The sequence below is a fragment of the Euleptes europaea genome, chromosome 6, assembly GCF_029931775.1.
Source record: "Euleptes europaea isolate rEulEur1 chromosome 6, rEulEur1.hap1, whole genome shotgun sequence".
Classification (NCBI taxonomy): domain Eukaryota; kingdom Metazoa; phylum Chordata; class Lepidosauria; order Squamata; family Sphaerodactylidae; genus Euleptes; species Euleptes europaea.
Genome location: NC_079317.1, coordinates 50,958,820 through 50,983,680, shown reverse-complemented (window position 1 = coordinate 50,983,680; position 24,861 = coordinate 50,958,820). Strand labels below are relative to the sequence as shown.

Genomic DNA, 24,861 nt, shown 5'->3' with positions numbered 1-24,861 from the left:
CAATTCTTGTGCTAGAGTTCCACTGCACATGTTGTACCAGTTACATATAGGTCAAATAACTGCCCTCCCATATTTTCCTAGTCTTGTTTTCTACTGTATCCTTGCCATTCTGCAAATCAAGACTTTTTTTTAAAAAAAGGTTTAAACAGGAGGCAAAAAAAAATCTGGCTTGGAAAAGATGAGGCGATTTGTGAGGGTGAATATATAAATTTAATATTCTTTAAAAAAAAAATCAAAAGGGAGAAATTGCCCCACCTCTCTGTAACAGGGAATTTAGTATGTAACTAGTAAAGCCTTTCCAAGCAAGGAGGGGAGTGATTTTTACAAGTCTGTGGAAAGGAACAGAGAAGTATTGTTAGCCAGACTTTTTTTGTTGCTGTTTACTAAATTGCAACTAAATTGCTCCTGCTGTTTTGGACGCTCCAATGTAGCTGGTAGAAATTTTAAGACAGCTGTAAAGAACTGTGACAGATATAAACAGTACTGCAGGTTAAAAATGATTTTAAAAAATCACCTGGAAAATTTTTCGCACAACCCACCCACCCCCACAAAAATGTACACTTTCAACCTAACTCAGTTTGTCAAGATGTCCTTCTCCAAAGTTAGGAGTCAGGGGGGGGGGAAAGAGGAGGGAAAAAGGTGCAGGTGACTTTCAAGCCCCAAGAGGCCTTGTGCCACTGTTTCACTTTCCTTGTCTGTGGTGGAAAGTCAGCCAAAAGTGTAAACACTGCTTCTGCCTCCAAGAGATTCCTGCAGAAATCCAGACTCCAGGTTAACACTGAATATTAACAGCCAGCCAACCAACCAGCTGTATAAAAAAACCCCAAAAACAAAAACCTAAATAGCACGGATCCACATGTATGGGTGGCAGGAGGGAAGGACAAGAAGGGAGATCTATACAGTAAAGAGTCAATGGTTTATATTACAGATGGCTGGCAATTTCAAAGAGTCTCTTCCCCGCTCTGTTGCTGCTCCAACCCCAAAGGGCAAACTGAAGAGGGAAGGAACAAAATAATGGCCATCGTGTAGCATGCAGGATCAGAAACAGCAGAGAGTGGGTATGCTCAAATAAGCCCCCGCCTTTTCTTGTAGTCCTCCAGGTTCAGCGATCGCCGGGGTGCACCATCTTTTGCAGGAGGAGCCTTGGAAGTGATAGCCAGTGTTTTGGACTCTGTTGGGAGACAAGACACAGATCAAGGATTTATACAGTGAAGTCTTAGCTTGAGGGAAGGCCTGGTTCCCACCTGTATTGCTCTCGCAACAGAAGCAGTAAAAAAGAAGTACAGACCAACTTTTGTTCTTTGCTCTGGAGAGGGAAGGGGTCACACACAGAAGGCTGTCACAAAATAAACTCAGCAACTTGTAACAAATGCAGGCGAGACTTAGGATTTGATTTCTGTCCCATACTTCACTGCAGTATCTAGTTACCTTAAGGCAACATATTCCCACTACTTCTGATCATCTCTTAGCTCGAAAACATTATAATGAGACAATCCAAAATGAAAAAAAGATGTAGTGATGAAAGACCAAACCCCCTGGTCGGATGGCAATCAATCAGCTACTGGGGAAGTGCTGAGGACAAACTGAACTGGAACAAGAGGCTCCCAACACACACTGGATCCCTCCTCCTTTTTTCATCTCGTTTCTACGCAGAGTAGGTTAGCTATATCTTGAACTGTCTCCTTTTATTTTCTAACCCACACTGCACTACACAGCTGGCATTTTGCTCCTCTCTGCTATTTAGGCCTCACATCTGGAAAGCTGGACACCTCTGTCCTAACTGATTTCACTTCTCCTCTGCCCTATTCCCCCTTACCCCACATTTACACCTTTATCTCAAAGAGTAACTCCTGGTCTTAACTGGAGTAGCTCTGCTGAATGTTTGGTTGTTGTTGCTCCACTGTTGGTTAGGATAAGGAATGTGTTATTTGTCTGTGCTTAGATTTAGTACTTCTTGTAGCTGCTTAGGATAGGTCCCCCACCCCCATTGTACCAAATCCCTCAATAAACTCAATATTCTTTTTAAAGTATTTAACTCAGGTCTCATTTTTTTCCTGCTAAAACAAGGTACTCACCACCACTTTAAGTAAAAGATCCTGATTTTGGCCTCCCTGAACAAACACACAAGCTAATTCCCCATGTTCATCTGAATGTATGTTCACATGTTTGTGGAGGTGTGGTAACAGTGGAAATCCTATGAAATTTTAGCAGCTCAAAATTGCCTTTATACTAGAGTGGTCCCTTCATGAAGCGGTATGGGAAAAGTATTATGAACCAGTACAGTCCTGAAAGCAGCCACTATGTTAATAGCAGGTAAACTGCGTGAATATAAGTTTTCAATGTTAAAAAACAGACTATCAAATGTGAGATGGTGTTGAGACAGCAAAGTTACAGCAAAAAGGGCCTGGAGCAGCAAAAAGGGCCTGGAGGCTTCTCAAAGATTTTGGTCACTATTCACTGATTTTATGCCTTCAAACAATCACTTAAGATTTTAATATTCATAATGTTTTTTCCATAGTGTGAAACAATATATCTAAGGGTAGTCAAAAGACATGTTCTTGGTGGCAGAAGTCAGTGTGTTTCATAATGCCCAGATCCTATTTCAAACACCCCAAACTTACACATGAGATGGGAATGTTGAGACCCCCCCTTCTTTTGCATATTTAAAACACACACCAGTTCTGTGGGATGTTCTTAGGTCATCTCTCTGTGAAAAGAAAGCTGCTCCTGCCTCCATGGTTGCGTTCAGTGCTCTCATTAAAAAGTCATAGGGTATTTTTTATCCGAATATGCTCTGATTTTATCCCATTGTTTGGGATAAAAAAGAACATTAACTGCAAAATTAAGTTTTATTATGAGGCTGTTTAGTATCCCAGAATTGTTTACAGAAAAGAAAAACTAAGTGGCAAAGGGCTGTACTTTTGGCGACATTGCTTAGTAATATGCAGTTGTCAGTGTCCTAAAAGGAAAAAAGTAATAGAAAAGTTTCCACGCATTTAGAAGAAATAAGTGCAACCAGGGATGAATTTCATCCCAGAAAACCGGTGAACCGATTAAACCAAATCCACAGTAAGCAATTAAAACTAATTAAACCCCCACAACATCCACTTAAAACCAATTAATGCAAGTGAGTAGGAGGAGAAACAGAACCACACATACCCCCTTTAATAATTTTTAATACATTAAAATAAAAAGACAGGAATCTCCTGGACACACTGTGTGCCAGGCGCTGCTTCTACAGAACAGTAGTGAAAAAAATCAACACTCTCTCAGACCAAACCAAACCCGTTTCTCTCAACTAACAATACTACTCCTGTATCTGATTACATGCTGCCCTTTCCCTTTGTTTCCCTGCTCCTTCAGTAATCAGCAAGAGATCACCTTGGCTCTTCTTTTCAAGTTAGGAGGAATCCAGGAACAAATATAGGAAAAGTCTGTACAAAATTCACTTTCCCATTCACAAGCACTGGGCTTTTGTTCAAAGAATCTGACATTTTACACAAGAAGGCAGCAGGAAACAAATGTTTCCTTTCAGTTTCCACACCTTCGAACTTTACATTCCTCAGCAGTAGCACCTACCTGAGCTGGGAACCTGGAGATCGATCTTCACATCAAAATCATGCACTTTGAAAAGGTCCTCTGAGAGGTCACTGGCTGATTTTGAATTAATATCTTTGTCTTTTCCCTGACTCTGAAGCAAAAAAAGAGGAAGCTTTCAATATTACACAGTGCTAAAAGCTAAGACAGGTTGAATCAAAAGAAAACTTGAGGAAGTATATTAAGTTAGAATGGTTCTGGAATGCACCAATCCTTTTACACACTATAGAAAACTCATTCTGTTCTTAGACTTCTGTTTCCTGTTCCTACACCTATAAAATGCAACTACTTCACACAGTTACAATTTTATTATAATTAGTTGTCCAAATAATAGTGTAAAAACTTATAAAACAGCCAGAGGTTGTATGCACTTGCCTTGTTTACATCCTTTGGAGCATCTGGCAATACGCCAGATCCATATTTCGCATTCAATTGGGCAAGAATAGCAGCTTGGACAGCTGGATCTCTAGACTGTGAAAAGAAGCAGAGATTTAGTATCAACTCAGTACACATCATACAAGAGAAAATATGTACACAACTTTATTTGCGTTGTTGTACAAATTAATACCTGTGCAGTCAGAACCACACGTCTTTCCAGATCTAGCATTTTCATCAACTTTCAACGAGTGCCATCAATATTCTGGTTCAATTATACTGGATTTGGTCACCAATACACCATTTTGCTAAAGGAGGATATAATGCATGGTGTAGTGGTTAAGAGAGGTGGTTTGGAGCGGTGGACTTTAATCTGGAGAACCGGGTTTGATTCTCTGCTCCTCCACGTAAGCAACAGATGCTAATCTGGTGGACTGGATTTGTTTCCCCACTCCTACACATGAAGCCAGCTGGGTGACTTTGGGCTAGTCTCAGCTCTCTTAGAGCTCTCTCAGTCCCACCTACCTCACAGGGTATCTGTTGTGGGGAGGGGAAGGAAAGGTGATTGTAAGCCGGTTTGATTCTTCCTTAAGTGGTAGAGAAAGTCAGCATATAAAAACCAACTCTTCTTCTTCTTCACTGAGATGGACAAGGGGTAGGACAAGGGGTTGGATCCTACAAGCCATCAGAATTTAGTTCTTCAACTGCTAGAGCAAGACTTGGTGCGAGTCTCTCAAGCTAAGGCTGGGAATGGCTTGTGCTGCATATTGTGCTATGCCTTGCACTAACAGAAGGGGCAGTTTGGTTATGATGAACTTAGTGCAATGTTAAGCTAAGCAAAAGCAGCCCTTCAAAAATCCTTCCATCAACCCAGAGACCATGTTCTGATGTTGATATGACTTCAGCATCATATGCAGCAATATTCAAATAGCTCTGTTCTAGCCTGTTAAGCCATTTTCACACGTGAATAGTCTGTTTCCCTCCCAATTTTACTTACATTTGAGACTATTGTGGGTTTGCACTGCCGCCTAGTAAAGGGATCCATTTGCTGGTTTTTCATATTGTGGCTTTCAGCCTGCATAGAGAAATACAAAATATTCAGTCATCTTTTGCTTTGTGGGGCTTTCCTCAGCATAAGCTCAGCAACATAAGATTACCTGTCACTACAAGGGATCAGAAACTCCTTTAGCCAAATATCTGGCTTACTGTACTGCAATTTACACTATTTTTTAAAGTGTCTGGGATTAAACAAAAAAAGACAGTGAAAGACTACCTCCAAGAAATGCCATTTTATTTGCATAATCTTGTTCTTAGAATCATAAAGTTCAAAGGGGCCATACAGGCCATCTAGCGCGACATCTACGTCAACAGGTTTGTTCCTGCAGATGGCTATTACTACATGCCATTCTATTGTGTTTATATTATACACAAGTGCTCTCTTTTGAAACTAACATAAAATTACAACCTTTCCTATCATAAAGAGAATGGCTTGATACTTTACAACACTGATGAAACTGCAACCAAAGTGGCATATGGCTGTAAAAAGCAACAGCTTCTTTTGAAGCACTGGGGAAGACACCAAATGTTTGGCTCAGGTGGCTACTTTTTCTATGACCTTTCTACACTCTATTTGTACTTCTCCATGTTTATTACCACTCACCACTAAAGCCTTTTCGGACTCCACAATGTTCCATTCTCTATTTCTCTGATTAATGTAACTGCAAAGAAAACACAGCACAAGTATTAACATACCCCACAAAGACACCCCCTCAAATTCTCAACATAAGTTATTTCATCAGTAAATAGGTGAAGAAAATGAGCATTAATTGTCTGCAAACAAGATAGTGTCCACAGGATTTACTTTAGTAGGAAGACGACTCACAAAACTTCTGAGGAAGTCCAACTTGTGTGGTATGCTATTTCTGGTAGACCATTAAATGTCAGGTACATACCTGATGGCTGAAATATTTTTTGTTCGCTGGCGATCCAAGGCCTCTGCTCTCTCCTCTAACTCATTAAGCTGATCTTGAATCTGTTTTGCCCTGTCCTGGTCTCCCATGTCCTCTGCCATTGCCTTAAACAAAGATGTGGTTGTTAGGCCTGAACTATCTCCACAACACTCCTTATATGGGTCAGAGTTCATTAAAAAACTCTTACCAACATATTATCATGCTAACATTAGATCAGGTAGTTCTACTGTTCATTAGATAAAATAGGACAGACACTGGTCAGACACATATGGCAGGAGGAACAATTATCAATGCAGTAAATTATTTTATCTTGGTTAATGGACCAGCAATTTAAGAGCGCTACCTTTTAAATTAAAAGGTAAAGGTAAAGGTCCCCTGTGCAAGCACCGGGTCATTCCTGACCCATGGGGAGACGTCACATCCCGACGTTTTCTAGGCAGACTTTGTTTGCGGGGTGGTTTGCCAGTGCCTTCCCCAGTCATCTTCCCTTTACCCCCAGCAAGCTGGGTACTCATTTGACCGACCTCGGAAGGATGGAAGGCTGAGTCAACCTTGAGCCGGCTACCTGAAACCGACTTCCGTCGGGATCGAACTCAGGTCGTGAGCAGAGCTTTTGACTGCAGTACTGCAGCTTAACACTCTGCGCCACGGGGCTCCTACCTTTTAAATTACCACATTTAAATTACCATTGCTAGCAGTGAAACAAATTTGTTAAGGTTGGTGGTACAAGCTGAACAATCTGTATACACCTTGTACCAAAATGAACCTCAAAGTAATCATTGAAAAATTAATCCAAGGAAGGCACAATCAAAGCTGGAAAGTAGCAAAGTGAACGTGAATTGGAAACCTGGGGAAAGAACTCAAATCAGGCACTAGAAAAAAACTGCATGGAAAGGCATTTAGAAGGACCATTTACTCAAGGGTTGTCTGAACCCACCAGCTAAAGCTACCTGGGAACCCAACTGAAGGCCACCTTTTTTTTTACCTTCTCTTTTAGTAGCTGTGTTTTCTTCATGGCGTAGTTTGGTGGAGCTTTCCGGAATCTTTCTTTCTCTTTTACAATCTATAAATGGAGAACAGAATAAAATAAAATGCTTTGTAGCATTAACCCTGGAATTCCATAAATGATAAGCTGTCTGGCTTCATAAGATACAATTAGGCTGAAACTCACGATATTCATAGCCATAGAAGCCAAGGTCAGTTCCTATGTCACTTTATGGCCCATTTAAAGATCTGCTTCCCCCCCTAATTTATGTACATTGTACTGGAGTAGTAAAGTAAGTACTTTAGAACTTGTCCATACATCATATATTGCATGCTGGTTTCAAGTCTACTGGTGATTCACAAGTGGTGAGAAATAATCTACCTGTACCAGGGCAAAACTAATTTATTTTACAAGTAGATGCTGCAAAAAGGGGGGGGGGAGAGGGACAGCGTGGTGGTTAAAGAGTCAGACTAGGACCTTGGAAACCCACGTTCGAATCCCCACTCTGCCATGGAAACTTGCCAGGTGACCTTGGGCCAGTCACACACTATCTGCCTCAGCCCTGGCTAGTATTTGGATGGGAGACCTTCAAGGAATACCAGGGGCGTATAATATGAGTCACGCTTCAGCTATGATATGATTTTTTGCAAGTTTGATGCATATCACTTTTTGATCTGCCTATAACAAGAACATCAAAATGGAGTCCAAACAGATCCTTGCACCATGTATTTCTCTCTCAAAAGAAAAACCTCGAGCCTATCCTATATTTATAGAACCAGAATTTGGCATCTGAGAACATCTTTTCTTTAAAACCTCACCTACCTTTCCATTACGAACCTTCATGGTTCCAGCTCAAAAGTACATTTTCTTCATTTACCTCCTCAATGTCCTGGTCATTAAATTTATAGTTGAGGGCTTCTTTGATGGACACTTCCTTCTTGTTTATTTCATCTAGTGTGGGTAACTGCATCCCAGCAGAAAACATCTAGGTATAAAAAGAGGGAAAGGTGCCAATTGTCTTCAGTTACTGCTCAACACTATAATTCTTGGCAAATGATATCAGGAGAAACAGAGATTCCAAGAAACTTACAGCTTCCTTCCACTTCATGAATTCGCTCTCTGTGAATTCTTGATTGGAGACAAACTCTAATCGGAAGACACGCTGGTCATTGCCATGCCTGTTCAACAAAAAATATTTTTTAGTCACACTGCTGTATGATAGCAGTTGTTACTTTCTAAGCTCTGGAGAGGAGGCTGCGGTAGAGACACATCCAGTAAAGGGCAACGCTGCATCTCACTGCTACATACAGCAGACTATAATCTGGGTTGGATCCTACCAGCTTTTCTGATGGTCAAGGAGGGAAGGAGAGGTGCCTTTGGATCTTCAAAGTACTGAAGATTTTGGGACCCACAAGCCCAATAATTCATGGATAAGAGTTGCACAACAGAGGGACATCAGGTGAGACTGTCCCTCCTCCCTCTTACACCAAAGGAAACCCTGACCGAATCCAATCCATTGTCAACCCTAATTCTAGGTTGCTACAAGAAGAGATTCTAAATCGGGCTGTACCAGTGAAGAAATTCTGATCGGTACTTATAGCACAGCAGACACATCCTGTCTCACCTACTCCAGTGTTGCCGGCGTTTTCCACATCTCTATGGATGCCGTAAAGAAACGCTTCTGGAAGGTTATTTGCCAACATCCTATTTTTAAGGTTTTGACATTCATGTCTATCCTCTTATTTCCCAAGGAATATCATACCCTCAAAATGAATTCCAGATGTCCTACCTTAGCTGTAATCCTTTGTTTGTCCTGGTACCTCCAAGTTGATAAACCTTTGCAGTTTCTACAACACCAGTTATTTCTGCCACCTACAGACAGAAGGGAGTGAAGATTATGAAAACTGCACCTTTTCTAAAAGAGGAAAAGACTCGACAATGGGCAGAACCAACAAAGAGAGAGCAGAGCAGAAGCTGCAGCAAGAGTCCATTGCCACTGTCACATCCTCAGTGATGTCCAATTTGAAGCAGGAAAGTTGTATATCAAAAAAAGACAAGTTAATGACACCATTTAAAATGCAATAACTTTGGGTGTTTTTTTTTACACATGGAGCAGGAAGTTACTTAAACCTCGATATATTTTTATTAAGAATGTCAAGATATTATACAAGGTTACTATATTACCAGCTTCCCATGCCTCACATCTGCAGCTCTTAATGTTGTGATAATCCTCCTCCCCTCCCGTTGTCCAAGAATACCTGAGAGGTGAGGGGGGGTGACAAGGGGAGGAGGGGGGAGTAGAGAGGGGGGGGGCTTTGACATCCCAAGTCCCCACCTCTCTTCTTTGCCTTGGGTACATTGCCGCCACTCAAATTCTGCCCTGTTCTCTCGCTGTTTATGGTCTGAGGCACAGATAGATTGAGCCGGGGTTGGACTAGATGGCCTGTATGGCCCCTTCCAACTCTATGATTCTATGAGAGATGCTGTGTATGTACATGTGAGCTGTACACCACCTCTTCCCATACCTGCTAAATGACATTAGCCTAATCAGGAATTTTTGGTCTATGCATGGAAAGTAGCCAGGAGCTTTGGGTAAGAAATTCTGGTCATGGTCGGAGATCTTTTCTACAAAGATCTTTATTTGCTAACAAACATTTCTAATTTCTAGGAGCACAAGAACACAGGAAAAACAGCCTCAGAACTTTAGAAAGAATGCTAAAGAGGATAAATAAACCCAAAAGCTAATTAAGCTATAAAAGTCACTGGGTATACCTTGGCATTTCGTTCTGAGGACTGGACACATGCAAAGCTGAAACTTTGGAAGATGCTCGTCAAGGCAGACTTCATTCCATTTATCCCCATTCCCTGGACCTTGGCTTGCATGCTTTCACAGAGTGTGCTGAATCTTTTAATTCTTTACCTGCCTGTTGGGTTTCTCTGTGACCTAGCCTAAACTGGGGTTTAAGACCCCATGTGTGCTGCCCTGCACCTTTCCCCAATGATATCAAAGCTCATGCCCTCAACTTTTACAGCCCTAACTCAGGATCTCCAAAACAATGAACTATCTTCCTGGCAGGTGAGCAAATGGTCATTTCCATCCTGCCCATTTGATTCCATAAAGGGAACCCATCTCTTTTCAGCCTGAGATCAGATGAGTTCATTGCTTCATTCCCCAGGAAAAGGGTGACCTATCTGGAGGCCGGTGTCTTTTGTGTGTTAATCAAGATATCCTGTATTCCTTTATCACAACAAATGCCAGTGGAAGTTGGGCCTCACCTTCAAAGACAAACTCACCCTGTAAACTGGTTTGCTGTTGTGGTTTCCTATGCCAATGCGCACAAAGCAGCCTGTGACTGTCTTGGCAAAAAATGGCATGTGACACCAACGCTCCAGTTTATGCCGAGATAATCGAACCCGATTTAGTTCTTCAGGCAAAGACACTGGTTGTGATTTGGGAGGAATTTCTTCTTTCCTAGTTCAGCAAAGGAGAAGACAGAAGTCCATTCACACCTTCAGAGTCTGAGTCCATAGGTATCACAAACACAAAGCTACAGTGTCAGGACAATCAAGTTCATATTTCTATGATTCACCCTTCCAGTTGACATCCAGCACTGAATACTACATGGTACAAAAGTACACCCCATGGTAAGAACTATTACATAATCACAAGGGGTACAGACTCCCTTACTGAATACTGAATCTAGGATTACAAACTGGAACAGACTCAAATCCTTTCTCCCTTACCCTAAAACACAAAGGTACATTCTGTACTCACTCTTCCTCTTCATCAGAAGATGAAGATCTGGACGAACGATCAGTCTTCTCACTAGATTTATCATCTTCCTCCTCCTCTTCATCATCAGAGTATACTTCACTAGTTTTTAATGGCTGTTTCTTTGCAAGCAACTCTGCTACAAGGGATAAAAGGAAAACGACTTGGGGTTTTTTCTGTTCATTTTCTTTTTTCCTAGAAACTCCTTTAAATTGGACTACAAGCAAAAGAGGCAGATATCCTAGTACAAATCTGAAATCAGCTCTCATCTGCTACTACAGAGTTATTTATTGAAGCAACAAATAAGAATTGTCTTAAATTTTAATAAGCTTAGTTGCCTATATACAGGCTACAGAACCATGCAAGCAGATGTACACACATGAAGGAACTACTTAATGGCACATGGCAAAAAACTCTGAAACTGAGGAAGTTATAAAAGCAACTTATGAAACATCATTGTGTTCTGCTGCCAGATGGAAAATAAATTTGAACAGTTTTTTTAAAAAAAAAACTTTAACGTTTTAGTTGTTTCTTAAAAATGACAGCTAAACATGTAAGATCGTATCCAATGCACCACAAACAGAGCTCTGTTTGCAGAACAAGCTCTCTTGTCTCCGCCTCCAGCCCACTGCATCCCTACCCCAACATGGCCCCCCCGGGGGGGGTGTCAGGGGACCCCACAAGAACAGCACTGAGTGTGATGTAGGGGTATGCAGTGGGAGTGGGGAATCTGCAAAAATTACCATTTGGGCAGGCATAGAACAAAGGAGAAGGGACAGACTAAAGCAGAAAGGAACACTAGAAAGCAGAAGCACCTTGCAGCGTTGATTCCAAGCAGCACACCTCTACAAAAACCATTCATGGCTGCAGACTGTAAGAGACACCCTACCTGGGGTCATGACCATTAGGGTATCTAAAAATAAGCAATGCATTGTATATCATTTTTGGAAATAGTAAAAGTATTAATATTTAAGAAATGTATAGTATACCTTCTGAAGTTGTTTAAACGCTCTACTGAAGGTTTTTTTAAAAACTCAGGGTTCTTTTTATTATTATAGCCATACATTAAAATGAACTTATCGAAATCGTAAACAGAAAAAAATTTATTTAAATCAAAACACTGAGATGAGCTTTTTTCTTGGTGATTTACATCCACCTACTCCATTCCACTGTGCAGAAAAATACATCCAACTAGTCATCATGGGCATATCCAGAGTAGCTCTTTGGACCACAGCTACAATATGGGATAGTATGAGGTGAGTAATACTTTAACATCTCCCAGCTTAGCTGCCAAAATTATTTATATAGTGCCATTAACATGCACACCATTAATTACAGAACCCCAAAATATCTCTGCCACAAGGAGCTTACAATCAAAAACTAATACACAGGAAGCAAGGGGAGTGGGGATGTAAAGGAGGGGATAAATAGGAGACAGATCTGCTTATGGTCGATACAGGTGCTGAAGCTCACTTTCATTAGGGGGTGGGTGACAACATGCAGGCTTCCTGGGAGGCAGTTTCAAGTAAAAGGGGCAGCAAGGACTGAATTGCCTGGAGTCCTGGGATGACTGGGAGGAAGGCAGGTTTCAGGGAGCAGGAGTCCTTTAGGATGGCAGGGGGTGAAGCTGCTGGAAGCATGATGCAACAGGATATAGCTGCAGAGACATATGGGGTTGGATCTTGTGGTCATAGCTGTTTCCTGTGCTTCTCCTCCCACCATCAGTCCTTTCCAATCCCAGGAAATCATCCTGCCTCTTCAGCTATCCCAGGTCATCTAATGGAAGAGGAAGGAAGGAAGGGACAGCTGCATTCCCTCCTCCCTCCCCACTGTGGCGTCCCAACCTGTATGCATATTATACTAAGCGAGTCCTGCAATCCCGGGAATAAAATTTCTCAGGGTCAGAAAGGACTGCTGGAGCTGGAAGACGGGAGAAAAGGCCACAAAGGGCTCTGAAGGGATCCTATGCCTCCCTTTGGCCAAGTTTTCCTTCAAGAAAGAGACTTTTCTTCAGAGGAAGCCTTTCTCCCTCAGAAAAAGTAATTCTGTTTTGGGGGAAGCCTCTCTCTGTTGAAGGAAGACTGAGTAGGAGAATCATATCCAACTGGGACTGCAAGGATCCTTCACCTTCGGACTTTCAGAAGGCATGTAAAGCTGTCTTATCTGAAAAAGCACTCTGAGATGTGGTGAGCAACCAATCACTATAGGGCTGAAAAGGGTGATAACTGTACAGGTTGGGTGCAGTAGAGGATTTCTGTACATGGAAGGGGGGCTGGTGCTCATTTCCACCCTCCCATTGCAGACCCCCAACTCTCTCTTCATGCTGTCCCTCAGGTGCAGCATTTCAGGGAGGCATTTTGGGCTGCAGTGGGAAGGAGAAGGTGAGAAAGGCATGCTTTACTTATGGAAATCCCTTCTTGCAGCAGAAGCTCCTGCTGGGTCCAAGCCTATACGTTTTGTTTTTGCTTAGGCAATCTGTTGAATTATTTGTTAAGGTATAGTTGTGACAGTTCACTCTACAAACATGATTGATTTCTGCAAGGCATCCTGAACTTTATGGAAGGGCAAAGTTTATATCTTGCTAACTCCAAAACCTGTTATTTCAAGTGTGGATGGCAATGATCTGTAAAAGCACCGATAGCATTGTGATAATTAAGAAAGGAGGAGCAGAGGCAGACTACAAAAATATTTGAAATATGTACTGGGAAGAAAAGAATGTTTCCATGCTTATGTGCTTTGAGATACATGAACAGATGAAGGGAATTAGCATTATTAAAGAATGAATACAATTTCCCCTTCGGGATGGCATTTCAAAGCACATGAAGTTCAGAAAACAAGATGCATTCATGCAACTTCTACCTGGTGCGTTTTACTAAGTGAAACACACAGGAGAAAGCACATTCTATTCTCTTTCTTTTTCTCTGCTCTTATGACAACAGTCTTGAGCACAAATAGTTCCACAAACATAACAAAAAAGAGAGTAACAATAATAATATAAATTAATACACCTATGACGACCAGGGCATCAGGTTGCTCAGATCTATTTAACTCAGAGATCTGATTACATGGGGAAAAAACTCGGCAACTGCCAGGGTGGTACTATGATCACTTCCAGCCAAAAGGGTCTGTAGCCTACAACAGGCCGGAATGCTAACCAGATCCTTTAGAAGGGGGGAAACAAACGTAATTCTATACCTATGAAATTTCGGACACTGAAACAGACAATGGAGCAAGGTGTCAAGGCTTCCTGTGTCACAGCTACAGAGTCTATTTGCAAATGGAATCCTTCCAAAGCAGCCAAAATGTTCTGCCGGTGGGATTGAATTAAGGCGAGCCAACATAAAGGCTTGTCAGTATTTGGGAAGCGTCAAGTAATCAAGATAAACTGGGCTGGAGTTTGGATATGCCAATCCCAAATAAAGAGGAAAACAAACTCTACAAGCCCAGATTCTGGTTCTGAGCTCATCTAGGGTATAGAGGCGTTTCAAAATCAGAATTCTAATATAGGTCAGACTGAGGCAGTCGATATCATTAGGGGAGATCCCCAAACAGTTCAGGTGAGAGGTTGCGAGTTTCTGCCAGGTTGTTCTAAAGGCATCCATCCTCAGTAAAAAGAGCCCACGAAAGGACATTCTACTCTCCGAAACAACCCAATATAGCTCATGCCTAGCCATGGCAAGGTCAGAACAGCCATATCTCTTCAGACTGAACAAACGAAGCTTATGAGATCATTGCATTTAAAGCCACATGAAAACTACTGAATAAAATTACATGGGCAAGAAAAAGATATGGCTGGGCTATAATTTATAATGCAATGCCCTTGGAACTAGTATCTAAAGGGAAATAGCTTACAGCAACATATATAGAGGGTAGTTTCTGGGCATCACACGGCAATCATATTACATGAACTAGAAATGCACCATCTAGTGCAAAAGTAAAACAAACAACTTGGGCATATAATTTCAATGTACCTGTCCTGTTCTTCCTTTTCTCTCTCTCTGCTTTCAGTTCTTCCATGGCTTGGGATTTCTTATCCAATTTTTCATCTCGCTTTGACCGCCGCTCTTTATTATGTGACATTACCTGAGAAGAACACATAACCATCTTCAACACCTAGTCCCAATTCAAGCATGGAAACAACTACATACACTTTCATGTGGCCTGGAACATGATTATACTAGTACAGGTTGGGTATGGTCATTTACCAGAACAGAATTACACTGAATAACCTCAAGATTAACAACTGTTCTTCCTTCTGACTAAGGGAGCTTTGACTCTCAAAAGAGTACCCCCTGAAAATCTTGTTGGCCTCTACTGGACTTGAATATAGTTATTCTTCCTTTAGTTTACAAAGCTGTGCTGACATTCTTAAAATCTGCTTTAACCATCACTACTTCACAATGAGGTATGACCTTGATCCCAAGGACTGTCTACATGCAAATCTCAATGTCCCCCTCCATATTCTGAAGTTGCTTTTAAACCACACAGTAATCACCTGCTATTTGGTAGAAACACATGTTTCACACCATTCTGATTATGAAAATCTGCTTTTAGGACGGTTTGTGTTGTATATCTACAAGTACAGTCATCTGGCATCAGGTGAATTCCTTAAATATACAGTTTTATGGATATTACAAAATGCATGCTACCAAACCAAATGCTTCTTAAAAATGACTTTGCTAATGTGATGATAGACCATTTTTGGAAAAGCATCACCTTAACAAGCACTAAAGCTGAATTGTCCCAAACAGTCCCAGGGAAAGTGGATTAGTAGGAAAAATATTGACAAGACAACCAAATGTAGGGGTTTACTGCTTTTCCATTTGTACATAAGCACAAAAATCAGTCAAGATTGTTTATCAGAAACAACTGCCTAGATAAGAACTGAATTTTCAAAAAAATGTTTAAAACATTTTAGGCTCATTTCCACCCAATGTAGGGTCTCAAGATGGTGAACAATACAATTAAAACAAGATTAAAAGAAATAAATATATACAAACCATTAAAAACAATTAAAACAGAACACAAACACATACAGATTTGAACAGGAGAAAGGGTCAATAAGAATCAGTGACGTAACGCCAGGTAAAACAGCAAATTTTTATCAGGTGGAAGATAATGATAGAAGGGGGAAGAACATATCTCCCTAGAGAAGGAATTCTGAGATGGCGCCATCCTTGGTTGCCACCCATCTAGTCTTAGATGACAGGGGCACCCGAAGCAGGGCCTCCAAAGATGATCATAGTAGTTGGGTAAAATCATATGGAAGTAGGTGATCCTTGAAGTAATAATGGACCCTTGTTTACTCACCGAGAAGTTCCTTCCGCTCTGAGGGACAAGGGCATCTTGCAGCTTGGGTTATTCACGCCCACTGCTCGGGGAGGCAGGACTAATTTTTAACTTCCTGTCTCCTAGGGCGGGAATAGCCCCAGCTTCCAGTTTACCTACTAACCAGATACTAGAGACAGGAGAAAAAACATGTAACCATAACTTTGGATAACAGTAACAATAACCAACTGAGTGTTAAGTGGAAGTAATAACAGAACAAGAGTTGAACGTTATATACAGAGGAAAAGGAAGGTGAAGGAATTTTTCCTGCATCCCTATGTTTTTGGTGCAAATATTTGAGGAAATTTTTCTAAACAGAGCGCCACCCTGGCCTGATTTTTTTGGGTGGGCAAGATGCCCTTGGCCCTCAGAGCGGAAGGAACCTTCTCAGTGAGTAAACAAGGGTCCGGTCCCGCTCTGAGTGACAAGGGCATCTTGCAGCTCGGGATGTCCAAGAGCTAAATCCCGGGTGGAAAAAGGCTTGTCTAGTCATTTGTGACATGTTGCAGTACTTTTCTGTCAAATGTGGCATCCGTGGAAGCCAAGGTATAAATTTTATGATGTTTCACAAAGGTAGAGACAGTGGACCAGGTGGCCGCTTTGCAGATCTCATCGATGGATGCCTGACTGTTGTATGCTTCCGTGGTTGCGGCACTTCTGATCGAGTGGGCCGTTATGCCCATGGGTACCGCAAGTTTAGATGCTGTGTACACTTCTGCGATGCATTGTTTGACCAGTTGACTTAGCGATTGTCGAGACATCTTGTTACCCAGATTAGGAGCCGATGGAGATATGAACAGCGCCTCTGACTTCCTAAATGGAGCTGTACGATGAATATATGTGCTAATTGCTCTACGCACGTCTAGGGTATGCCACTCTTTTTGTTTTGGAGTGATAGGATTAGCGGAGAAGGAGGGCAGATGAAGTTCCTGTTGACGATGGAACAGAGAATTCACTTTAGGAATAAAGGTGGGGTCCGGCCGAAGGACCACCTTATCCTGGTGGAAAATGCACAGATCTTTGCGGATTGATAGTGCCCCGATCTCGGATATCCTCCTGGCCGAAGTGATGGTGGTGAGGAATAGGACCTTCATGGACAATAGGAGGAGTGGAATCTCGCGTAGTGGTTCAAACAGAGGCTTGGTCAAGGCTGTCAGCACGACGTTGAGTCTCCAGGTTGGGAATCTGTGTACTGCTGGGGGGTTAGTCCTTTAGCGTCCTTTAGGAACGCCCCGATAAGGTGAAACCATCTAAGGATGTAATGACTGTCGAGATGGCTGCCACCTGCTTGCGTAGTGTGGCTGGTCGGAGCTTTTGTTTTACCCCATCATGTAAGAAAGATAAGAAGTGAGGAAGGTCGATGAGTAGTGGGTCTTGACCTTTTCTATGGCACCATCTGGCGAAAGCCTTCCAGGTATAGTTGTAGATTCTCCTGGTGGATGCCCTCCTGGCCTGCAGAATAGTATCAATCACTTCTTGGCTCAAACCTAGAGTTGTCAGTTGGTGCCGCTTAATGGCCAAGCAGTTAACCTGAACCATTCGGGATTGGGATGTTGAACCAGTCCCTCTTGTAGTAGGTTGGGTAGGATAGGCAGTCGCCACGGTCACTGGATTGCCATAACTTTTAGGGCCATGTACCATGGTCTTCTTGGCCAGTCTGTTGCGATCAGAATTACAGTCGCTCTCTCTGATCGTATTTTCCTGACTACTTTTTGCAGGATGGGAAGAGGAGGGAAGGCATATAGGGTTCCCAGAGGCCAATGAGATGTCAGAGAATCCATCTGTTCAGCTTGAGGATGGTAGAAGCGGGTGTAAAATCTTGACAGCCTGCGGTTCTGGATGGAAGTGAACCTGTAGGTTTCCGAATCTGTCCAACAGCATCTTGAAGACTTGGGGGCACAGGGTCCACTCTCCCTCGTCGACTACGCGTCGACTGAGCCAGTCTGCCTGAATGTTTAGAGTGCCCCTGATGTGTTTGGCCTGCAGCGCCAGAAAACTTTTCCTGGCTGTAGGGGATGGGCCAATAAGAGCGCCTTAGATTTAAACTCGACCGGCCAGGCTCTCAGCCAAAGCCCCCTGCGGATAGCCGCGTTGGCTGCCACGGACCTGGCCGAGAAGGAAATGGCGTCCAGAGACGCATCGGTTAGGAAGGATGATGATTTAAGTATCCTGTCCATGCCTTCTACTACTTTACTGTCTGCGCCCTCTAGGAGCTTGGCAAGCTTCTTGGTCCAAGTGATGGATGCCCTGGCTATGATGGCTGCTGTGGTGTTGGCCTGAAGGGTGAGGATGGAGGTTTCATGTACCTTGCGTGACAGAAACTCCCAACTTACGATCAATTTGATCTGATTGACCCCGCCCTGTCCTCAGCTATGAAGTCTGAGGATTGTAGCACAGGCATGGGGGCATCCACCACTGGTAGTTTAAAAAATTCTCGAGCAGGAGAAGACATATCATAGAGCTTCTTTACTGCTGAGGGGAATTGTTTATTAATTGTGGGCTTGTCCCACTCAGAACTGATTATATCGTGAAAATGTTCAGGGAGGGGGACCGTCTTGGTCAGCTGACCCTTTCTATGGAAATACACTTTGGTGCCCTTGGGCCAGACCTGCAGTTTAGGTTCTTCCACTGTCTCAGCCTCCTCTGTTAAATCCAGAGCTATCAGTGCTTTGGATAACAGGGACTGAAAATCATCAGCAAGGAAAAGCCTGAGTTGGCTTTCTGCCTCTAGATGACCCTCTTCCGCATCAGAATTGTACTCCCCCTCCTCTGATACTGCCCTCTGATGAATAGCCCGAACCCTGCTCCAGTAGAGTAGCTTGGGTCATTTGTGGGCAAACTGATTTCATGGCCGCCTTAGTGGGCCAGGGAACAGAGGTATCAGTGTGGATACAGCATATAACCGGAGAGATATTGGACGTGGAAGCTGAGTCAGCATTAGAAGGACTAGGGGAGAGTTGTCTCTGGAATGCTAGGGCCTGCCTGATAATAACTGCGACCTCATCGATGGTCGCTGCTCTCCCTCCCCCAACTCCACCCGTGGGGGGGGCTACATTACCCTCCATCGTCATCATGAGAGGGGGGTAATCTGCGCGCTAAGACTCGGCCAGTTGTTCCTCCGGTTTTGTTTTTGAGGGACGGCTGCGTTTGTCAACGGCTGTGGCACCAGCGTCAGACGTCAGGGGGTGCAGCCGTTTCGCGTTCTTTCTACCATGGCCGCCATGATGCTTCTTGGACGTTGCTTTCTTGGAGACGGACCGGTATTCGGCTTTGTCTCCGGACGGCTCTTGCTGTTCCGAGGGACCGCCTGTGTGGCGATCGGAAGGCTCCATTGTTTCTGAGGCCATCTGTGCAGCGGCTCGGTCTTCTGTACCCGAGTGCTGCTGCGCGCGCAGGGCGTGATCGTGATCGGCCTTGGATAAGTAGTCATCGTCCTCTGGAAGTGGCGGCAGTAGCCATGGCTTCCAAGGGAATATTTAGAGTAAAAGAAGTGAAGTCGACGAACGGGAAGACGGAAAAGGGTTTGAGTCCACAGACGGAAGGGACACAAGAGGGTTTTAAAATATATTTGTGTGTGTGTAAATAGATAGATTTAGGTAATAGACTTAGATAAAATATAGATGAATAAAGGTAACAGATATAGAGATTTCCCTATTCTAGCTAAGAATCTACAGCAGCTCTGCTATACAAAAGTGCTCCCCGGCAAGGTAGGAGGGAAACTGGAAGCTGGGGCTATTCCCGCCCTAGGAGACAGGAAGTTAAAAATTAGTCCTGCCTCCCCGAGCAGTGGGCGTGAATAACCCGAGCTGCAAGATGCCCTTGTCACTCAGAGCGGGAAAGCCCCAGTTGCATATGACTTTAAAGGTAAATACCAGAACCTTGAATTGGGCATGGAAGCAAATTGGGAATCAGTGTAGGTGGAACAAGAGTGGAGTGATATGGTCTCCAACAACCTCCTCCAGCCAGAATTCTGTACCAATTGTAGCTTCTGGTCACTCTTCAATGGCAGCCCCATGTAGAGTGCTTGGGAGTAATCTAAACTAGATGTTCAGGACATACACCTGATGTGGCAAGACCTTTCTTGCCCATGAAAGGCTGCAGCTGGGCTCCAAGTCACTGCTGCCAATTGGTTTTCCAGCAGGAGTCCCAGGTTTAGCAGCATCCCCAAGCCATGAACCTGCTCCTTCAGGGGGAGTGCAACCCCATCCAGAAAAGGAGATCATTCCTACATCAAGCCTTTCTCCCACTGGTAGCCCTTCCATTTTGCTTCAGTGAAAGCCACCTGGCTGGACTTCCATCAAGATTACTCTATATAGCCCCCCAAAAAATCCTTTGATTAGGATTAAGATGCATAATAAATTGGAACCTAAATTACTTAGCTTCATCAGTGACTTGCAGAAGGAATGTCTAGCCTCTAGGTAAACCAAATGTTGTTTCTCCTACCTGGGATTCTTGGATCTGTGTAAGTTTCTTCTTTTCCTGTTCTTCTTCTTGCTTTTTCTTTTTCTCTTTCTTTTCTTTCTTTTTTGCTGTCTTTAATTTTTTTTTTATTTCAAACCTGCAACAAACACAAGGTTCATACACAGTTCATACACAGCAGATTCAAATAGTAGGTTGGATTAATGGCTTTGAAGTGAGGAATGAGCCCTTCATAACAGTTACAATGAAGTTAGATAAACATGCGTCCATTATTTATTGTCAACAGTTTCTTAATCTGTGGCAAGTCATGACTGTTAGCTGTTCAGTGGTTCAAAGCAGAAGACCTGAGATGGAAAACCTGGGAGTGATTCAGCAGGAGTGTTTGAATATGCAGGGTTGATCACTTACTTGAAAACTATGCAGGAATTTTTATCTACCTTTATAGCAAGCAGTGTTCCAATACATGTAAAGAACCAGGAATTTAACTATCAAATTAAGTTCAGGAATTTATTGACATCATACTGCCTGCATTAGAACCCAAAACCAACCTGAGGGTTGATTTGGTATGGTCAGAACAGGAAACATTCATCTGCTTGGTTTACCTGACTAGTTATCATAATTTTAACTAAATAACTATTTTTATAAACTCAGTAATGTAATTACATATTTTATACTATGGCTTCTCCCGAAGAAGCCTTTTGGGCGAAATGCATAGGGAATTTTATCTGAGTAATAAAATATATTTTTACCTATTTTCCACCATTGGCTGTGGCCTTACTTTTTATCTCCTGTGACTGGTACGGCCCTTTTGTTTCTCCTTACTTTTCTGTTTAGAAACAAGATGAATAAGGTGGGACATGATAGAGGTTTATAAAATTATGCATCCGGTTGAAAGAATGCATCAAGAGAACTTCCTCTTTCAAAACAGCAGGATTTGGGGGCACCCAATGAAATTGATGAATGAGATAGATTCAGGAGGGTCAAAAGGAAATACTTCTTTGTTCAATGAATAATTAAAATGTAGAACTCGCTGCCAGAGGTGCAGCAATAGCCAGAAGCATGGATGGAATACCAGAGCTAGGAGGCAGCATCAGGTAAAGGCCTTGGCCTCTATGCTCTGTTTGTTGGCCCACTAGGTCCACTGGTGGACCACTGTGCAAGACAGGATGCTACACTAATGGCCCACTGGTCTAATCCAGCATGGTGGTTCTTCCAGTGACACTCTTTCAAGAACTGTCTGGATCTATTTAAGTGCAGGTGTAGCAGTTTGCTGCCTTGAAGACTGCACGGTAGTAGGAAAGTTTGGATGTGACTAGAATGTGCACAGTTCTGTGGCCAGTTCTTATTTTTCTATGAAGGGACACATCTGGCAAATCAACTGAAGCTGTGGCACTATACACATGACATAATTTATAACAGATTTGTTATTGTCCCTAAAATGCAAATCTGATTTTGCATGTACAGAGATCAATTTCTTCCACAATCGACCAAACTCAATCTCTAGTTAGCTATTTTGACCTTGGAGTAAGCCTCAGTTTACATGCCCTCATCCAATCTATTACGGACCCCAGAACCTTTTGAGAACATCTACTGTCTCAAACGACATTGTTGAAGAGATGTAAGAGCTGGGAGTCATTAGCATATTGAGTCTCCTTATTTCTAGGTTTCACTCAGTTGTTTCATGTCAATATTAAACAGCATGCAGGATCTTCTGGTATCAACCAGGCTGGAACGGAAAACACCACAGCACAGTGCCCCCAATATTAATTCCAAAATGACACCATGTTTAATGGTATCAAAAGACAGTGAGAGGTTCAGGAGAATTAACTGGGCTGCACAGCCCATCTCCCTCCTTCAGTGGACAGTTGCTGCAGAAGAAATGTAAGCCTAAACACAAAGGTTGGAATTGAAGACATTTAAGTAGAAAACAAGTTCCCCAACTATAGAATGTATGTGCTGTCCTATGTGGAGGGGCAGGCTAAGGACTGCATTTTACCAGCATACTTTAGTAAGTTGTGCATGGCAGAGGCTCAGCAGTGGTTCAATGCTTCAGCACAGAGGTTGTGTGCAGGAAATACATGATATGCTCCAATGCACTTTCTAGATACCTGGTAAGACCTAAGTTTTCACGTGACAGATGTCTGTGCAGAATTATATACTATGGCACCACAATCTTGTTTGGAGCAAACTAAGGCCTTGTAAATGCAGAGCATGCTGTTTCCCATGAAGATGGGGGGGGGGAGCACTCTCTGGATATTTAAGTACCTGGTACATCACAGCTTAGTTTCCTAACCTAGTTCCTGCTTGTGTAAGGCACTTCTGCCCACAGAATCTTTCTTCATTAATCTTTACAAAGGAAAAAAAAGTTGCATTAAGGCTGTCTTGAACTCCCTCCCTCCTGCTCTGAAGTAAGTTGTGCTGATGCAATCCCCAAAAAGATACATGAAGATTGGGAAATTGCCCCTCAGTGCAAAGCTCCTAAGACCTCTGAGGAATCCATGCTTCCAGGAAGTGTCAATGACAAAAGTGTTCAAACCACAAGAGGGCTTCATGAATCAGTTTCTAACCAATCTGGTGCATTTTTATTCTGCCCTTCCTCCAAGGAGCTCAGGGCAGTATACAATTTTCTCCCTTCCCTTTTTTACTCTCACAACCACACTACAAGGTTAAACTGAGAGAGTATGACTCCCCAAGACACCCAGCAAGATTCAAGAAAGAAAGGATATTCAAAACAAGGTCTCCTAGATCCTAGTCCAACAGTCTAACCACTATCCTAAACATGATCACACAAGTGCAATGTGTCAGTTGCCAGGTTACTGAGGTCAGAGCCAGGTTTCAAAGTAGGTGTATACCACCTTGAGTCCGAGGAGATAAGGAAACTTAGAAATTTTTCAAATGAACAAGTATGGTAATAGCAGTCTACCACAAACCTGGAAATACATGTTCTTGCCACACCCCATTCATTATACAGGGCCAGAAGAAGTTTCAAGGCTTTTCAAAACGTCTATGAAATATATATTTTTCTTTTTGAGTGAGAAAAAACTTGCCTTAAAAAGCATTTCTTATTCCGAAAAAGTCTGAGGACTATTCTCAATTTTTTCCACTGAAAAAATTAGGAAATATTTGGGAGCACTGAAAAGAACTCCTATTTTTTTTTCTTTTGGAGTGAGTAAAAGACAAACTTTTGCTCAATTTTTGAAAATTTTTAAATAAGACAATCTATAGTGTTAGATAATGATAATTCCTATATATATTGCAGACAAACATTTTCAAGAATTGTTTTTGTTTAAATGTAAATAATTCTTACAACAATTGATATGCTATAATGTATTTAACAATATATTATGAATCAGTATTTTCAATGTTATAAAGTTTAACTTAATATCCAAATATTCTGGCAATCATACCTATTGGAACTGTATGAGTGTCTGTCCAAATAATACATTTTATTTTGTTTACTACAGAATTTGTTTTCCAATTGCAACTTTCACCTACTTCTCAGATGGCAATAAATAAAGATAAATGTGCTATGGAAGCATTCGCTGCAGTAGCAGTTTGCAACTCTTTCTCATGTATTGGGCATACTTGCAGTTTTTCTTACAGAAAATAATGAAATTTATACTTTTATATTCAGTAAATATGCCAAATAGTACATTTTTATATGCTAAATTATAAATCATGTACTTTATGTTGTTAAATCAATGAAAGTAGTTTAGGTTTGGCAGGAAGGTATTCCATAGATTTCAATTTGTTTTTGTTTTTTTTTAAAAACAACAGGAATTCCCCCTCCCCCGTGCCTTAAAATTTTCCAGAAATGTTACATCTCTGTTAACATCTAGGGTATAGACTCTACTTCAGGCTGCAATCACATTTGCTGACTTGTTCCACACAGACGAGACAAACTGTGTGCAAAGACAGAGAATGGCAAGACAGCCAGCTTTCTATATTTTGCTTAGCGCATTACCTCCAAGTTTCAAGGAGGTCAGTAACTTTGTTTACTTGTACCCTCAAGAGGAATAGTAAGTGCACACTACTTATTGGGGGAGTCATCTATTTTCCATGGGTTATAAGGAGTCTGGCAAAGGGAAACCAGAGAAAGGTTGACTGCTGTGAAATTATGACTAGAACGAACAGGTGGTTTCTCTAGGGTTCAGCACTGATAAATCACTGCTAGTAATGAAGTCCTCCACAATATGCTACCTTTGACTAGAATCATATGATGCCCAAAATCCACTAACTGACGATGTCAAGGAGCAAAAACTCTACAGGCAACTGTTCCATCAGATTTTCCGACAACGCCTTATTAAACTGCTCTCTTGTGTGTGTTGCCATCAAGTCACATCCAACTCATGGCGACCCTAAGAATCAATGTCTTCTCCAACGTCCTATCCTTAACAGCCTTGCTCAGATCTTGC

General features: G+C 42.2%; 1 protein-coding gene across 1 annotated transcript in view; it reads right to left on the bottom strand.

Annotated features, from left to right (window-relative positions):
- Positions 1 to 833: 833 nt before the first annotated feature.
- RTF1 (RTF1 homolog, Paf1/RNA polymerase II complex component) overlaps positions 834 to 24,861 on the bottom strand; it is a 45,223-nt gene continuing 21,195 nt past the window's right edge. Inside the window, exons 5-18 of the mRNA XM_056852136.1 lie at positions 20,471 to 20,585; positions 14,671 to 14,782; positions 10,703 to 10,838; positions 10,222 to 10,399; positions 8,717 to 8,799; positions 8,018 to 8,105; positions 7,805 to 7,912; positions 6,928 to 7,005; positions 5,925 to 6,046; positions 5,633 to 5,690; positions 4,970 to 5,047; positions 3,973 to 4,068; positions 3,580 to 3,691; positions 834 to 1,171 (exon numbers count right to left, since the gene is read on the bottom strand). Of these exons, the coding sequence (XP_056708114.1) occupies positions 1,065 to 1,171; positions 3,580 to 3,691; positions 3,973 to 4,068; positions 4,970 to 5,047; positions 5,633 to 5,690; positions 5,925 to 6,046; positions 6,928 to 7,005; positions 7,805 to 7,912; positions 8,018 to 8,105; positions 8,717 to 8,799; positions 10,222 to 10,399; positions 10,703 to 10,838; positions 14,671 to 14,782; positions 20,471 to 20,585 (1,471 nt within the window). The 3' untranslated portion in view covers positions 834 to 1,064. The remainder of the gene's footprint in view (positions 1,172 to 3,579; positions 3,692 to 3,972; positions 4,069 to 4,969; positions 5,048 to 5,632; positions 5,691 to 5,924; positions 6,047 to 6,927; positions 7,006 to 7,804; positions 7,913 to 8,017; positions 8,106 to 8,716; positions 8,800 to 10,221; positions 10,400 to 10,702; positions 10,839 to 14,670; positions 14,783 to 20,470; positions 20,586 to 24,861) is intronic.